Below are 18,846 nucleotides of genomic sequence, written 5' to 3'. Positions count from 1 at the left end.
TCCCATAAATTTGGTATGTTGTATTTCCTTTTCATTTGTCTCAAGGTATTTTATTTCTCTTTTGATTTCTTCTTTGGCCCACTGGTTATTCAATAGCATGTTGTTTAATCATTGCGCATTTATGAATATTCCAGTTTTTTAATATATATATATAGTTGATTTACAATGTGTTAATTTGTGTACAGCAAAGTGATTCAGTTATACAACTATATATACTATTTTTCATATTCTTTTCCATTATGGTTTGTCACAGGATATTGAATATAGTTCCCTGTGCTATACAATAGGACCTCATTGTTTATCCATCTTATACGTAGGACTGCCTCTGCTAACTCCCATTCCTTTTCTTTCCTACCTCACCTCACCCCCCTGAAAACCACAAGTCTGTTCTCTATGTCTGTGAGTCTGTTTTTGTTTCATGGATATTTTTATTTGTATAGAATTCTAGAGTTTACATATAAGTGATATTGTGTTTGTCTTTCTGACTTCCTTTAGTATAATAATCTCTAGGTCCATCCATGTTGCTGCAAATGGCACTGTTTCATTCTTCTTTATGGCTGAGTAGTATTCCACTGTATATATGAACCACATCTTTTGTTGATGGACATTTGGGTTGTTTCTATGTCTTGGCTGCTGTAAATAATGCTGCTATGAACACAGGAGTGCAAGTAATCTTTTCAAATTATAGTCTTGTCTGGGTATATGCCCAGGAGTGGGACTGCTAGATCATATGGCAATTCAACTTTTAGTTTCTTTGAGGAACCTCCATATGTTTTCCATAGTGGCTGCAACAATTTACATTCCCACCAACAGTATAGGAGGGTTCCTTTTTCTCTCCACACTCTCCAGCATTTGTAGACTTTTTAATGAGGGTCATTCTGACTGGCGTGAGGTAGTATGCTGTAGTAGTCCTGGTGGCTATCAGAGGCAGGGGATATACAGATAACTCTGGGGAGCACTCATAAGAATCAAGGTGCTCAATCATGTCCAAGTCTTTGTGACATGAATACTCCACCAGGCTCCTCTGTCCATGGAATTCTCCAAGCAAGAATATTGGAGTGGGTAGACATTTCCTTCTCCAGGGTATCTTCCCAATTCAGGGTTTGAACCTGGTTTTCCAACACTGCAGGCAGATTCTTCAGCATCTGAGCCACCAGGAAAAGCCCCAGAGAAGGTACAAGTTCCCTTAGTGGGAGGTACTGGTGAGCTGGAGGGTGGGGAACACAGAGATGGTGCCCGCCAGCCTCTGTGCCCAGAGAGAAATCCAGTAGGTCCTAGATGTGTGTGTGTTAAATGCTTGTCCCTCGGGTTGGCATTTAAAGTTACGCAAATAGGTCTCGTTCACATATTGTCTGGCACCTCTCAGTTGGTTGTCTTTGCACCAGTGACAGGTGAGTCAAAGCAAGCAAGGCCTTTAAGAGCTATTTTTCAGTCACTGTAACTGTGTGGATCTCATGCAAGGAGAGTATCATTCAAACCTTAGATGTTTTGGGAACTTATCTCTCTGCAGGTCTTAAAAGCCTCTGATATGAAGTTTAAACCCCCTACCCTCAGGGAGAAGCTCCAGGTTTTGAGTTTCCTCTGGTTGTGGGTCACTACACCAAGATTTTGTCTCAGCCCCACTTAACTGCTTTGATACAGGTTTTTTTTCTCATTTGCCTAATATTTAGAAGTTGTTCAGCTTCCAAACCTCAAGTCTCCAAGGTCCTTTGTAAAGAGGAACTTTTATCTTCTTGAGTTATACATTTGGTATGTCTTTGGGAGGAGGTGAGTTCAGGATGGTCTATGTCACCATCTGGAATCAGTACTCCCCATCTGGAATATTTGTAGGCTAGTATCAGTGGCTATTCGAGAACCCCCAGGGTTGGCTATGTGATGTGAGGTTTTTGTGGCAGTGTGGGAGTAAACGAACACACTAGGGGGACGCTGACAACATCCGCAGGACTGGGGCCAGACACAACAACACTTCAGCAACTTGAGTGCTCCTTAACAAGGGTCCAAAGGGCCGAGGGGCCCCAGCAGCCCCTATGGAGGCAGGGCAGCATCCCAGCAGGACACGCAGGCCTCACACGGGCAGGGTGAGCCTCACTGAAGGCCCAGGGTGTGCTCCCAGACCTGACAGCGAAGCCAGGCCCCCACCAGAGGCACAGCAGTCCAACAGACACTGCAGGCAAGGTGAAGGGGAACAAGAAGTGTAACACGTTCAGGCAAAATGAGACACCGAAGCACATGTCAAAGCTGTGCGCAGGAGGTGAATCCTGTTATTTATGGAATTAATTTGTGAATCAATGATGGCATTGTTCCTCCTCCCACATCGTGCGCTCTCTCCACCCATGTTATCTCTCAATATCATCTGAATTTTTTTTTTAAAAACACCAACACAAGTCAAAGAGGAACAGGGCAGCAGAACACTGAAATCATAAGGTATAAATACTTCTACCTTAATTTAGTGTATAAACAACTCCAGAGCCAAGAAAAATCTATGATCACATTGTTTGCGATACTCTCTAATTGACAAGAGTAGATAAGCCTAGTTTTCTAATTAAAAAAAAAATCTGCAGCCTTTTTATAACACTTTAAATTGTACAAAAGAATATAAAAATTCTCTTTTCAGCACGTAGTTACTTCCTAATCCTCTGCACCTCATCACGGCCACTCCCTAGTTGAGGTTTTCCTGCACCACAGCCCATTCCTACTATGACAGTTCAGGCAGTAAATGCCAGAACTACCAAAAGAAGTGCTGTGTCTGTGGTGGTTGTTGCTGTTTGTATGTTTGGTTTTGAGTAGGCTTCTAGCTACAGGAAATGACATTCTTGGGGGCATAGAAGCAAAGATGTTTCATTTTATAATTACTTTGCTATCTTCAGGAGTAGCACAGCTAAGCATCATCCTGTTTATTAGGATCTGGAAAATGAAAGCCTGTCTTCCAATCAGTTGACAGACTTAACTGTCACTATTAGGTTCTGTGACACAACCTTGAACAAGTATTTCACTCAGTGTCCATATGCGTACAGTGAGGCGGGGAATGATCTCCAAATTCTTTTCAAACACTAAGTTCCTATGATGATATAATATACTATTATCTATAGACAATAGATTCCAAAGTCTAGCTCAGGGTCTTGTCTTAGCCTGGACCAAAGGTACTGCTAGGTTTAACACAAAGCAGTGTTAAGCAGAGCAGTCAAAGTTAAGCAGTCAAAGCAGAGCAGAAAGTTAACTGGTGCTGAATACAAGTTGAGTCTAAGTTGGCTAAGTCCCAGGGGCGGATGGTCAGAGGGCATGTTAGGTGGAGAGAAAGCAAAGGTGGATCCAGGTAGTGGGGAGGCTATGTAAAGAAACAGAGGCAAGAATGTGATCGTTTTAGAGATAAGTCGCTGTCTATTGTTGGAGCAGGAAAACCAGGTAGAAAGTTTAAATTTTCCATTTCAAAAATGGAGAGGCAGGGACAGCATCTGTGGTAGTAATATAGTGTCAGTGGGGTCAGGCAGGATGACTGTGAGGAATGAGAAGGTAAGATCAGAAGGAGTTGATAAGACGCTCTAGGAGGCAGTAACAAGAAGAAGAGTCAAGTGTGACTTCCTGGCTCTGGAGCCATTTACTGAGAAAAACACAGAGATAGTTCACTTTAAAATATTTTGAATGTAACACAAGTTAAATCTGAGGACACTGAAAGGCAGATGCCCAAGAGGTGGCTGAAACACTGATCTAGAACTTGGGAGATGGTCAGAGCTGGTAGTTGTAATTTTTTTTTTTCCATTTATTTTTATTAGTTGGAGGCTAGTTACTTTACAATATTGTAGTGGTTTTTGCCATACATTGACATGAATCAGCCATGGATTTACATGTGTTCCCCATCCCGATCCTCCCTCCCACCTCCCTCCCCATCCCATCCCTCTGGGTCTTCCCAGTGCACCAGCCCCGAGCACTTGTCTCATGCATCCAACCTGGGCTGGTGATCTGTTTCACCCTTGATAATATACTTGTTTCAGTGCTGTTCTCTCAGATCATCCCACCCTCGCCTTCTCCCACAGAGTCCAAAAGTCTGTTCTGTATATCTGTGTCTCTTTTTCTGTTTTGCATATAGGGTTATCATTACCATCTGTTTAAATTCCATATATATGTGTTAGTATACAGTATTGGTCTTTATCTTTCTGGCTTACTTCACTCTGTATAATGGGCTCCAGTTTCATCCATCTCATTAGAACTGATTCAAATGAATTCTTTTTAATGGCTGAGTAATATTCCATTGTGTATATGGTATATGTAATGTGTATATGTGTATAATTGTGTATATGGTAGCTGTAATTCTTAAGAGTGAATAAAATCAAGTTGCCCAGGGAGAATGTCCAGAATGAAAACAGAAGAGATGGAGAGATGTGACGGAATGACCGCATTTAAGGAAAGGCCTGGGTAAGGTGAGTAGCAGAGGAGACTGACAAGAGAGCAGAAACACAGACAGACTCTTCTTCCCATGCAGAGGGAGAGTTTCAGAGAACTATGTGGGAAGAGTAGCAACGGAATGAGACAGTCGTTGTGGAAAGTGGGACAGGGTGGCTCTGCAGTTTGCTGCCGTATCCAGGTACCTGAGGGAATGTGTGAATCAAAGAGAGACCCGAGACACACCTGGGTGTTTACAGCAGTTTTTATGACTATCAAGGCTTTGTGAGTACTACTCAGCTCCTTGGTATGGAGAGAAGATAAAAAGACAGACAATCTAGACTTGGGGTTCTGAAAGGCAAGTATGAGAGAATAACAGAGTCTGAAATTAGGAGATTTGTCAAGAGATCCAAATATAAACAAACATATATATTCCAGATATATATAAATAGAATATATTTAAATATTTTATATTTACATTATATAATATAGTATTACATTAAAGTATGTATTTAATATATATAATAGATTATATTTTATATAAAATACTAGTATATATATTATCATTGCATATATACTCATATATATAATTATAAAATGGTCAACTGGGGTTCGAGAGCTAGTATGTTCATATTTAGTTCATATTTATTTCTAACTATATTATAAAGTAACAATAGTAACCAAAGGTACTAGGTTAAAGACTAAAATAGGACGGCTGTACAGAATTCAGTACACAAGCCTGGGAACACAGCAGACCTGCTGACTTGATGAAGCTCATCTGTAGGCCCTGAGGCAAAGCTTCCTTTTGGTTCTCCTCCTTTCACTCTACTCTACAGAACACATAGAGTGCGTGGACTACCCTTCTATGGTAGATAGCTACCATAGATGTTGAAAAATTCTTTCTACAATAACTACTCTTCTGTTATTCCAAAATGCAATTTCTGCATTCCTCATTGAACATAATTATTAGGAAAAAATAAACTTAACTTCTAGTGTCAAATTTAAATATGTTATGTATAGGGATGTTATTCCCCAAGAGGTCTGGTTTCTCCAATTTGATTTCCCAAGAGAAGTCAGAGTAGAAATTTAAGCAGGTTTAATATGCCATAGGATATAAGCCCGTTTTGATCTTTTTTTTTTCAATTATCTGCACATCTCCCCCAAACTCTTGGATTTCTCAATCTTTAGGAGACAACTACGATTTATTTGTATGAATTTTCCCCTTCAAAATTGGAACTTTGATTAGTTTCCTTGAGCAAACTGTTTATTAATTATTCTTTTATTTTCTTCTAATTGCTTCCTATATCCACTTGATAGATGTCTACATCTTCCGTTTTCCCTTCAGTCAAGTGTGCAAGTAGTAGGGAAGACCTTACAAGTTATCAAGAATCTGTGCTGGGAAGGGGGCCTGAGGCCACACTATGCTGCCTATAAATTAAAATCCTTTCAGAATATTAATCTGAAACACACTGTCCACCAGATTGTTGACTTTGATTCTTTCCTCTGTTTTCTCCCATTCCTATTTATGGAGCATTACATTAAAATTACTGAATCGGTAGCAGAAAAAAAACCACAAAGTTAATTTTCTCCATGCCCTGGTATTGCTGACAATGCCTTGGTAAAAGAATATCACTAAAATGTAAACAACTACAACAGTTACTTAAGAATTTAGTTTTTAATATAATTTTTAAAGTAGAAATTTGGATATATCTTAAATTAATATGAGCAAAAATTAAAAAGTTATTCACAAAAATGTGTTCCCTGTCTTATACAACATGCACACAGAAATGTAAGTGTACAAAACAAGCATGTTACTTGTAGTATAAAAGTAGTATAAAAAAAATTTATACTACAAAGAATGCTTAGGATGCAAAGGGCACTAGCGCAGGGATTCTTATTTATTTGCAATGTCATGGAGACAAAATGTTTTTAAATGTGTAAAATGAAATACAAAAGATTTCAATGGAAACCAGTTATGTTGAAACAGTTATTTATTATACCTCAGCTTTTAATATTATGATAAGTACTTCTTCTTTAACATATTAAAAACAAGACCTAGAGATGATCTGATAAGTACTACAATTTTAAAGTAGTGGTTAACATAACTAATACTTCATGATTTCTGAAATAACCATAAACTTGTTTATTGCTTTCATCTATAATTAAGTAAAATTTAGAATTTTCTTCAAAGTTTAAAGGTTACTGACATAAAGGTTACTCCCCAACTGCCCCCCGCCCCCCATCAATGTCATAGGTTCTTCCCAAAGCTAAAAACTTCTGAACTGGAGGATCTTAAGCACATTTTTCAAATAGCTTCATTATGTATTCAACTGAAACTTTCCATCTTACAAGTTTTTTTCAGAAATATGGCAACTTTATACCACGAGCTCCCCTCTATCCTGTTTCATACTATACTAGTTGAGGTTTATACAAATAAATATAAAAGGTCCTCAAAACTATGATAATAGTATATGTAAGTATTAAAAATTACTGAGAAAACTTCTAAGAGAAACTAATATTTCAGTGTTACCTCAATTAGTTTTAAGATTCAGGCAGCATCATTTAAGAATGCAATTTAAAAAAATCAAATAGCAATGTAACTATATACTCTGAAAATAATCAACTGAAAGAATCTAATTCAACCTAGAAAAAAATCATTGTTAGTCTTGGGTCTTAAGAGAATTTGGAGTCATATCTTGCAAACATACAAACTAAGAATAAAACTATCTGAAAAGAGTATTCAAGAATTATTATTGAAAATGTCATGAATTATTGGCATTTGAGTTCCTCTAAACTGCAATAAATTGTTGAATGAAATCATGCAAAGGGAATAAAATGAGTCAGGAGGGAAACAAAGAAAAATAAGAGAGCAGGGTGTTGAGAGATCAATAGACAGGTGGACAGAGGTACAGAAAGTGTGCTTTGGAGAAATAACCAAAATGAGACAATCAAAATTCTGGACTTGCAGACCAGATCTTTAAAGATGAAGCTTCTCTGATGAGTGCACAAAACAGACATACTTCTAGACATGCTCCTGTTCCTTAAGACTCCTTTTTCAAAAATTCTTTGTTCAAATTTCCCTCCAATATTACAATTCTCAACTCATAAACACTTGAGTGTCTATTTAGCTAATAAAACACTAGATCTTCTAAGTGTAGAGGGAGTATGGTGGGGCACACACCCAAAGGAAGCAACTGAAGAAAAAAACCTAGTAACAAAGCACTAGGAAAAAAGAAAAAAAATTATAACAGCACCAAAGAGAACAATAAGATACAGTATCTGTAGATAATACTATAAAATATACTATTATCAAAATTGTTCACTTTCCTTTGTCTTTAAAACTATTTAGTCTTAAAATTTTTGAATTTTCTCTTCTAGATTGTCAATAGGCAGACTACATGGCATGAACTGAGATACAAATTATCCAACAGTATTTTCTTCAGTTCATCAGATGAGGTAAATCATTTAATTCTATCCTTAAAAAATGGAACTAATTTTTTAAAAGGTGAAAAATACTTTTTGTTAAGGTGGTAAAATTTAGGCTAATGTGAAGCACAAAACATAAGGACAATGTTTTGATTTATCCTGAGCATCTAAGATAAAAGTATTCCTGTAGGTGGTCACCTCAAATATTTGAAGACAAATTAGTATCATATTTTTCTTGTGTATATACTTCACAAACTACAAGACTTATGAGTCATCAACCAGTTTTCGTCAGAAGATTCCAAACATCCTGCACATTCTGTATCTCTTCCCCAAAATTTCTTCCTTTGAGAATTGTAGTATTATGCAGTGTCTAGTGCTATTATTATAACTATGAGATAATTTTTTTTGAAGTCCTTCTAAAATGAATGGAAACTTCTAGCATATTTTACATCATTGCAAATGATGAGACAGTTTTAGATGGAAGGTTTGAAAAACTGTAAATCTACCATGTCAAATCCTACTGGTCATTTGAAAGATCACCAGTTAAATAAATAGAAAGTGCTTAGTGTATGAACCTACCAAAGAAGGCAATGTGAAAGATAATCTCAAAATATGGCTGGCCACTTTCTGGTAATGATCTAAAATCAGAGAGGGATGAGATGTAGATACAGATATCAGTAACTACAGATGGGGTGCCTTCTAATTGGTCTCTTCTGCTTCAGTGACTCAAGGGCATCCTAGTCCTGCATCATTCACCAGCTACTTCTCTACCAGTTCATTACCAACAAAACTCAACATATCCCATCTCTAAAAATATTCTCTTTTAGCTCACAGCCTTTTTACTATTCTCTTTTAGGAAAACCCCTTGAAGAGAGTAGCCTAGCTGTGCCATCTTTAATTTTCTCTACCACTTCAGTCAGACTTTTGTTCCCATCACACACCGAAAGTATGAAGGTCACCAATGATCTTCAGAGGACAATGTCAATGGTCACTTCTTATTCATCTCGCTGGCCTTTTCAGTTGCTATTTGACACATGACCACTCCCCCCAACTTGAAACACAGTCTTTATTGTTTCCTCCTCCATCATTGACTACTCATCCCATTTTTTTTCATAGTGTCTGTTCATTTTCTGACTTATTGAACTGGTCTAGAGCTCAGTTCTTGGATCACTAATCGACTTTACTTCCTGTCCAGTAGTTCTTAACCCTGCATGCATGTTTGTTGGAGTCTTGTGGAGAACTTCTATAGCAGTGGTCACTAACCTTTTTGGCACCAGAGACTGGTTTTGTGGAAGGCAGGTTTTTCCATGGACTGGTGTGTGTGTGGGGAGGTGGTTTCAGCACGTTACATTTATTGTGCACTTTATTTCTGTTATTATTACATCATTTCCACCTCAGATTATTAGGCATTAGATCCTGGAGGCTGGGGACTCCTGTTCTAAAGGGTACTAATGCCTTGGCCCCACTCCACTTGAGTTAGGTTCTCTGGGGTCTGTGCCCAGAAAGATATTTGACATTGTACTCCCTTCGTCCAGAAGTTCTTACTTCAGATACCCAGGTGCTTACTCAATACTCAGGATTGAGAACCACAATCCCAGGGGATCCCATCCACTGAACATTCTGTACTCTGATGACTCACAGAACAGCTCAGGGTGCAGATCTTTCCTCTCATCTTCAAACTCCTCTACCCAACTGCTTATTTCACTGTACCCCTTGGAAAGAAAATGGGCATCTCAAATTGTTCAAAACCAAACCCTGTTCTTCCCACCTCTATTAATGGTAACCCCATACATTCAACTGCTCAGACCAAATAACCCAGAGCCATCCTTAACCCTCGTCTTTCTCTCACACTGAAATATCACCCTTCAATAAATCTTACTCTGCCTTCAAAATACATTCATATACAACACTATCTTACTATTACCACTCTGATCCAACCCTGTCGTCTCTCATCTGAATTACTCCAAGAGTCACACAGCAGGCCCCCAGGCCCTCCTTCTTTGGCCACTGTGTACCTGTAGTCTACACTCGGCATGACAGACAGGTGACGCCTAAAAATGGTGAGTCAGATCATGTCCATCATCTGCTCAAACCAAAATCAAAATCCTTAAAATGGTTCATTAGGTCCCTCCATAACCTATGCCCTGCTTTACTGTTTAGGTCTTAGAGATATTTCATTTTAGAATAAGACATCTGAAGGTATCTGGGGTCTTTTGTTATCTTCAGGAATAACAAGAGACCTAACAGGTGTTTGTTACCACCTTAGAAACCTGCGAATCATAACTGTTGTTAGATTCTCAAAAAGCCCACAAACCAAAAATGATCACTGTGTAAGAGACAATCACAATTAATTTATAGAAGTTGGAATTTTGATCTTAACTTTGAGAGCTTTTGCTTGTGACAGTAATTCAGTGAAGAGTAGACCACATTAAGGTCCTCCTTGGTGGGTCAGTCAGTAAAGAATCTGCCTGCAACACAGAAGACCCAGGTTCAATCCCTGCTTTGGGAGGATCCCCCGGAGAAGGAAATGGCTACCCACTCCAGTATTCTTGCCTGGGAAATCCCATGGACAGAGAAGCCTGGGGCGGGGGGGGGGAGGGGGGGGGGTGGCTACAGTCCATGGAGTCGCAAAGAGTCTGACATGACTTATAGCAACTAAACCACCACCACCACCAGACCACCTTAAAACACAAATTTACTTTAAATACATTTTAAAGTTAAGCTACGGGATTCTGCAGTAATTTCCTTACTTCATCTTTCCCACACTTTTCTTCTCTTTAGCTGCGTGTTTACTTGTTTGGGCTTCCCTGATAGTTCAGTTGGGAAAGAATCCACCTGCGGTACAGGAGACCTGGGTTTGATCCCTGGGTTGGGAAGATCCCCTGGAGAAGGAAACAGCTACCCACTCCATTATTCTGGCCTAGAGAATTCCATGGACTGTATAGACCACGGGGTTGCAAACAGTCAGATATGACTGGGTGACTTTCAGTCACTTGTTTATGTTCTATTTCCTGTCCTATACTATGTGTAAAAGTTACAATTAAATTCAATTAAGGGCCTTATCAATCTAAATTATAAGAAGCTATCAATTTCCATCAACTTGTGGTCTAAACACAAATCAGGAATTTGGAACTCAGATTCATAAATGTCTGCTGGGTCAGTGTCTTCCATTCAAAAGCAATTAATACTTCTGGAATGAAGGAGAGTGGGGACTTGAGTTAGATGCTTTTTGAGTAACTTTTATGGAATAACTTGGTATGAAAGTGAAGAAAGTGAAGTCGTTCAGTCGTGTCAGACTCTTTGCAACCCCATGGACTGTAGCCTACCAGGGTCCTCTGTCCATGGGATTTTCCAGGCAAGAATACTGGAGTGGGTTGCCATTTCCTTCTCCAGGGGATCTTCCCAACCCAGGGATCAAACCTGGGTCTTCCGCATTGTGGGCGGACGCTTTACCATCTGAGCCACCAGGAAAGCCCAACTTGGTATGAAGACATGATTAAAAAGCAATTATCAATGATACTCCCATAGAGTGGAGTCACCTACATTAATAATTCAGTAAATGCTTCTCTGGTTGCTCAATTCTCATGCTTTGATAATCGATGTGTATTTACATAACCTGAACTCTAGATCTGACTACTAAAGAAATGATATGCTGGCTTGTCAAGGTTATCATTATTACCTTCTTAAATCTTCAAACTTTCCCTCTCTCCTGGATCCTTTCTGTCCAAATATAAACACAAACCTTTTCCATCTTAAAACGTCTTTGGACATTGGCTTTTCCAGAGCTATTGTTATTTGTGTGTTTTATCACATTTCACAACCTGTATCATTCTGACTTCTCTACAAAAATGGCTCTTAATTAGGCCACCAAATGACATCCACATTGTTAAATCAATAGAATCATTTCAATTCTCATCCAACTGAGGTGTCACAATAGCTGGGGCAAGCTTCTCCCTTGACTCAAAGCATTTATTGCCTCATATCCAGGACACCAACCCTCTCCAGTTTGTTTCTTCTCTCACCTTTCTTATCGACTCCTCTTGGCCAGATCATCTTCCTCTTTTTGCTTTCTGACCTCTCCCCTAGGCTATCTTATCAGTGTCATAGCCACACTGACATCACTTTTAGAGAAAAGTCTGAACTTTCTATGGCATTGTCTCCCCAGTGCTCAAGCTAAACCCTCACTCCCATTCTACCAAGCTGGCTGGCCTCCAGTGATCCCTGAGTCACTCGGTTCTCAGCCATCTGACCTTTGCTCTTAAATCTCTACTTAAGAAATCCCATCCAGATGCATGGTTTCAAATATCTCCTCTAAGAGAACTAACAGAAATTAGTGTGCTTGCTTTTAACTCCTTCTCTGAAGTTCCAGTTATATATTTCCAAATGTTCTTGGACTGTATGTCATTATTTGAAATTGAACAGGTCTAAAATTCATCTCATGGTCAGCCTCAAACTATATTCAGCTATTCTTCATGATTTCCTAAATTTCAGTTCCCTTTCCAAACTAACTGAACTAGACAATGAATGACAGTCATGATTAAATGCATTAATCTGACTGCTATTCTAGTTCTGGGCCAGGAATCCTCGATACAATCCTGAAACCCAAAAGAAAATGAGGTTGAAATGGACTATAATCCACGATAAGCCTGGCTGCTGCACTTACCTGTTACTGTTTCACCTAATGAAAACATCATCTAAACTTACCATCATCAAAGAAAAAATTAAAACCCTGATATATTAATAGGGTTATTAGGTTATTCAATTCTTCTTTCCACTTAGCCTATTATACTTTCCACTAAACTGGGTTTCTAGATAGCCTCTTTCATTCAGCTACCCCACACCCCAATGCTTCCTGGCCAATCTATCTGTATCTCCATTGTTTTATTTCCTCCTCACCCACCTCCTGTGTGAGTGCTAAGCTAATTCAAATTCTTAGAGCAGAAACCCAACACCAAAGGTGGAGTCTATACACAGTGGATAGCTGTCTAGCTCTTCTTTCAGGTGTCAACTAGTATAAAAGAAGTGGTCTGAGATTTTGAGGTGTTTCTGTTTCAAATCTCAAATTATATACTTTAGAACCTTGTAAAATCTTTGCTCTTCATCAAATGGATGGATATAACTTACTATAGATCATAGATCACAAAGTTAACCTATTTTCCTAAACTCAACAGGAAATGTATTTAAATATTTACTTTCAGCCTTAAAGTAACACCACTTATAATTTCATAATTTTTAAAATTTTTTAAGAACAGTTGATTTAATATTTCAAGTAAATAAGCAATGATTTTTATGTACAGAATGATTTATACTTTGACATAGTCAACTCTGATCATACCTGTTCTCCACACACCCTTCTTTTTGTATTACTGTTTCAATTAGCTTGCTGGTTGAGAAAAGAAAATTATTAAAATACTATTTTCCAATGGACTGGCAAATATTGCATCAGAAAGCAGAATTCTAAACCTTTCTCCCACACAACTATTCTGACATGGAATGGAAGGCACTGTGCCGCAGAAAACAAAACAAAACATCATCCAAGCAAATGAAGTATTTTGAGGATCACAGCAATATATCTTGCCAAAGTCACAGAAAATTTGTTTCTGGAGGCTCAGATTATAATGTTATAGTCAGATCATGAAGTCCTATTATTATCCTTCCACTAAAGTACTAGTACTTCTAGAAGTACTAGTACTTCTAGAAGTTTGTTTTTTTTTTTTTGGCCTCTTTTAGTTCAAACATTTGCACTCCCCTCAACCTTCCCATACAATCTCCCTTGAGGATTGCAGTGATTTCTGAGAGATCAACTATGACGTCTGTGAAATGTTAGACAGTGAGTGCCTGCATTCTCCAATTTATGTCCCTTACTTGCTTCATCCTGCATTCTCCAATTTATGTCCCTTACTTGCTTCATCATTTACTAAATAGTTATGATAAGTCAGGTACTAGGCTCTGTGCTTGAAGCTAAAAGATGGATAAAACCAAATCTTTGCCTTCAGTGAGATTACATTTTAGTGCAAAAAGAGTTAAACTCCAGCCTCATTTTGTATTTGGAAGACACTGTGGGGACCCAAAAGAAGAGCAATCAGCCCAAAATTGGGGCATCAGGAGATGATGCTTGAGTTCTGAAAAAAAAAAAAAAAAAGGAAAGGTCATGAAGGCGAAGTAAATTATAAGAAATATAAGGAAGAGAAGTGGCAAAGTCAGTCAGCTATGTCATTAAATGTGTGTGCTTGCAGTTGAAGGCACAATTTCAAGTGCAAGGAGAGAAGGGGAAGTGGTGAGGTCAAGGAAAGATATTTTTACCAGTGATTCTCAAGGAAGGAGGGGGTGGAACCTATTTGAATCACCTAGTGGGCTTTTCAAACTGACCTGCTCAATTGTGTCCATCTCCTTTGAAGCCTGTGTGCCCCACCCAGACTGCCTCCCAGAGTCATGGCTGTCCTCTTCCTACTCATGATACGGTGCAGGGAGAAATACACTGAAAAGGGGAGAAAGAAGAGTCTAAACAAGACAGAGAAGAGTCATAAAGGCAAGAAGTCCAGAGGCTAGCTTAAAGACAAGCAGAGGGTACCAGTAAAATGGGAGACGACTGGGCTGACGTCCATCCATAGATGTCCAAAGCTTTCCTGAATAACTTGTTAGCATCCCCAGTTCACCAAGTCTATAACTAATTCCTCATTTTATCTATTAGTAATAGTTCACTACTAAAATACAGAAAGATCATACAGGTGATCAGAATACAGATGCTTACTATATAGCAGTACTTTACTCTATAGTAGTATTCTGGATTTACATAATTGCAACTATGGAATTTCTGTATCATGGAAAGAAAATAAATATAATGTTTCAAAAAAAAATATGCAGTGGGCATAAACTGATACCCTTCAGAGAAATCATAAGTATCTGGCTACATTAGAACAGGACTTCCCAGGCTGCCTATGGACTGATCCCTTCCAGTCTCACCTCTCCTAATTTGACTCCTCAGCAGCAAAGTACTTAGTGGTTCTCTGAACAAAACACCTTATTTCACAAGCCCCCTGCAGTCTTTTTGAATGCCTCTTTCAACTCCCTTACCTTCTCTTAACCTTCAGGTCTCCATCCAGGCTTTACCTTGTCTAGAAAGCTGACACTGCTGACCCTTCCTTCCCTGTGTACTCCTTCATGATGATGATGATAACAGCATCCAAGTACTTCATCCAGGCCAGGCTCTGTTAGAACTAAAACTGAATGCAATATCAACTCAAATACTCTTCCAACCATCCTATGATACAGGTGACATTATATCCCTATTTTACAGTAAGCCACTGAGGTACAGAGAGGTTAACTGACCTACTCAAGGACACATCATGGGCCACTGGTAAAGCCAATGTTTGAACTGAGCAGACTGGTTCTAGAGTCTGTGCTCTGACCACACAGAGGCTGTGTGGCCTCTCTGATTTAAAATAAGACCGATCCTCAGTACTGTCATGCATATGATGCTCCTGACTCTCCTGTTCAACAGTTATATTCAATGAACTGCCAGGACTAGATATGCAATTTCTCTGTAAGTACTTAATCTATGTTTCAGTATGAAAGTGAAAGTGTTAGTCATGTCCAGCTCTTTGTAACCCTATGGACAGCAGCCTGACATGCTCCTTTGCCTGTGGTATTTTCCAGGCAACAATACTGGAGTGGGTTGTCATGTCCTTCTCCAGGGGATCTTCCCAATCCAGGGACTGAACCTGGGTTTCCTACACTGCAGGCATATTTTTTTCTTTTTTTTTCTTTTTTAACCATTTGAGCCACAAGAGAAGCCCACTATGAAATGTTAAATATCACTAAAAAGTATAAAATCTCCTCAAAGGATCTTTGTTGAAACTTAAGTTTTTACAAAATCATAATAGCTATAGTTGGCACACATGTGTTAGGATTTACTATTCCTATGATAAGGACAAAATCATCTTGAGTCTAATGAAAGCTTTTAGCAATTTGAATATTATATGATTCTAAATTATACTATAATTATTTCAAAGGTCAAGAATCTTAAATGTCTTAAAAAGTCTCTACCTGGGTGATACCATCAAGAAATTGAAGTAATGTATATATGAATATTTAATTATACAAACAAGTAGGAATCTAATTTAATAATATTCAAATAAAATGTTTTTCCACATGGGTTTTTTTCTCTCTATTGCATAAAAGGAGCTTTTTAAAAGAACATATTTTAAATGAATATGAGCACATATTTTACTTTTCAGTGCTAGTTTCATGGAGGTGGTTTGGAATAAAACATTGCATCACTTATTAACTCAGGGAAAACAATGAAGCTATTGTACTGGGCATGACTGTAAATTTAAGAAAAACATTTCGACTCAGACCCAGTCAAGCTTCTTCAGGAATTTACAGTCTAGCAGGGAAGGAAAATGGACACAGAACACAGGTGTGAAAATTGTTTTCAAAATTTTAGTTGGAAGAGTTTAAAGAAGGCAAATGTATACTAATCACAAGATCCTTGCCTGATCCACAGCTGGAATGATATCAACAGCCCACGTGATGTTGGAAAGGCCAGTAAATTACCTTTTCCTCAGAGAACTTTAAGGCAAACTAAAACAGTGGTGTCGAGGATATACCATGGAGCCAGAATGATCTAGGTTTGAACCTCATTTCTATCAGGCACTAATTGAGTTTGGTGTGTTCACTTAATGTCTGTGTGCCTCAGTTCTCTCATTGATAACTAAATAATTACATACAGTTCATAGAATTACAGTGCTGTTGGGAGGATTAAATGACTTCATAAGCATGAAGCAGGTAGAAAAGTTATGTAGATTAATACATAGAATAATCTATGGTACAAATCTTCATAACTGAATCAACATAGCTTAAAGAGAGAAATCTGATGGAACCCATGTCTCCTTGTCCTGAAGCCTTAAAAATCCACATTAAAGACATATGAAAAGATGTCACCAACTCACTGATGCAATTGCAAGGCTGAGTCAATCTGTACCTCTGTATTAGCAATGGGCTCACATCATAGCAGTGTTTTCCAAACTGTCAGCAAAGCAGCCCTTAATGAAACACTATGAAATAGTTATACATTTAATTTCATCATCTGAACCAGAAAAATGCCTCTCGGGTTATCACTGTTGTTTATGTGCAATACGAAAATCATAACCACAAACACTGTTTATCCAGAAAAAAAGCACATTGCCAGACCAGGCAAGATTAGGTATTTTTGTGGTTTTCAGCAAATACCATTTCAGCAAATACAGCTCATTTTGCTGTATGAATAGGCATTAACAATGTAAACTTAAAACTTTTTAAAAAAAATAATTTCTATCCATTTTTAATAGTATCACAAATCAGGCCTCTTCAAGACTGACTGTTCTCACATATAGGCCTCCAGAAATCCAAATGCTGTCTCTGTTTAACAAAATTATTTACAGTAGCCAAGACCTGGAAGCAACCTCAGTGTCTATTGACAGGTGAATGGATAAAGATGATGTTGCACATATATACAAAGAACTATTACTCAGTAATAAAAAATAATAAAATAATGCTGCAAAAAGAATGAAAGTATGGTATTCACAGAAACATAAATGGACCTAGAGATTCTCATATTAAGTGAAGTCAGTCAGAAAGAGAGAGACAAATATCATGATATTGTTTATTATGTGGAAGCTAAGAAAATGATAGAAATTAACTTTACAGAATATAGACTCACAGACTTTGAAAAACTTATGAAAGTGGAAAGGAGGTGGGGAAGGATAAATTAGGAAATTGGGATTAAGATATGCACACTATATAGAAACAGGTAAAAGGACCTACTCTATACAGTCCACAGAACTATACTCAATATCTTGTAATATCCTATAATAGATAAAAATGTAAAAACGAATATGTATGTTTAATCTCTTTGCTGTACACCTGAAACTAATACAACACTGTAAATCAATTATATGTTAATAAACTGAAATAAATTTTTTAAATTAAAAAAAAATTCTGCCATTGTTTTATTCCACAGACATTAGATTTCTGCTCATCATGATTCACATATTCTACACAGCAAAAAACTTGCTCTGAGAACAAAGCAGCTCTGCTATAAAGCAAGCACCACAGAATCTTGGAACTGAAACCAACTTCTTTTTCAGTTTCAAATCCAAAGCATTTTCTTTAAAAAAAAAAAAAAAAAAAAAAAAGGCAGTCCCAGAGAACAAACTTACCTTCAAAACTGAAGGCCAGAAGAAACAAAATTTGAAGGTACAACCTTAAATAGCAGCAAAAGGCAGGGCAATGTCTATCTTTGAGAAAATATAGTGGAATTTTCATCTTAAATCAAGTAATCACAAAGAAACGTACTATCAGGTTAAATTGCATAGCAAAGCAGTGAAATAAGTGGGCAGGACATTATAAAATATACTCAGACAATTCCACTGGTGTTTGCTGTTTCTCATTCCCCTAATCCAATATGGAACAGATTTTGTGATAAGAGAAGGATTACAAGGGGACTTCCCTTATCCACACCGTTATCCACCCTTATCCACAGCAGCCATAAGGATGTGTGGGTGAGAGGGGAAGAGGAACATGAGAGGGAAAAAGCAGGAAGAGGAGAGAGGGAGCAGAGAAGAATTTTATTTCATTTACGTGCTATTGGTTTTCCTCATCCTTCATGTGTTAGTTAAAAGCTGCATTCTTCCATTAGAAATAAATTCAGACATGGTATTAAAAAATAAGCAAAAATATATAAAACTCCATAAGCTATTTCAAGTTGGACTGCCATGCAAATATTACCATTCTTTAAAATCAGTAAATATCAAATGGAAAATTAGAGGTTAGGAGTACAATAGGAAAAGTCAAATGTATAAAACAAGTAGATTTCAATTGCATTCAATTATTTCACCCAATCACCTAGAAGCAAAGATCCTCTAAAGAAAATTGCATTGCCTTCCCAACTCCTTAGAGAGCCAGTTTAGTTAACAGCCTACCTATGCTTCAGAGATGACCATGCAGCTTACATGTCAAACTCATTTTAAAGTGTCAATCATGTCCTTTTCAATCTAATTAGTT

The 18,846-nt window shown here is 37.8% G+C and overlaps 1 protein-coding gene and 1 long non-coding RNA gene across 6 annotated transcripts in view; one reads left to right on the top strand and one right to left on the bottom strand.

Moving 5' to 3' along the window:
• Nucleotides 1-18,846, bottom strand: part of MDFIC (MyoD family inhibitor domain containing) — a 93,751-nt gene that overhangs the window by 14,504 nt on the left and 60,401 nt on the right. The window contains exons 5-6 of one of the 4 annotated variants that reach the window (XM_070468611.1): nucleotides 14,173-14,281; nucleotides 11,864-13,925 (exon numbers count right to left, since the gene is read on the bottom strand). The exons of the other annotated variants lie outside the window; for them this stretch is intronic. Of the exons in view, the coding sequence (XP_070324712.1) occupies nucleotides 13,886-13,925; nucleotides 14,173-14,281 (149 nt within the window). The 3' untranslated portion in view covers nucleotides 11,864-13,885. Of the gene's footprint in view, nucleotides 1-11,863; nucleotides 13,926-14,172; nucleotides 14,282-18,846 lie in introns of those variants that run through there. 4 annotated transcript variants of the gene reach the window in all.
• The window catches only part of LOC110134552 (uncharacterized), a 59,512-nt gene that overhangs the window by 11,854 nt on the left and 28,812 nt on the right, over nucleotides 1-18,846 (top strand). The window contains exons 2-3 of one of the 2 annotated variants that reach the window (XR_011488133.1): nucleotides 7,756-7,833; nucleotides 14,895-15,075. This is a non-coding gene — a long non-coding RNA (uncharacterized lncRNA). The remainder of the gene's footprint in view (nucleotides 1-7,755; nucleotides 7,834-14,894; nucleotides 15,076-18,846) is intronic. The other variant, XR_002313104.2, reaches the window with a different exon arrangement.

The sequence above is a fragment of the Odocoileus virginianus genome, chromosome 1, assembly GCF_023699985.2.
Source record: "Odocoileus virginianus isolate 20LAN1187 ecotype Illinois chromosome 1, Ovbor_1.2, whole genome shotgun sequence".
NCBI classification, from domain to species: Eukaryota; Metazoa; Chordata; class Mammalia; order Artiodactyla; family Cervidae; genus Odocoileus; species Odocoileus virginianus.
This window is presented reverse-complemented; position numbering and strand designations above follow the sequence as displayed.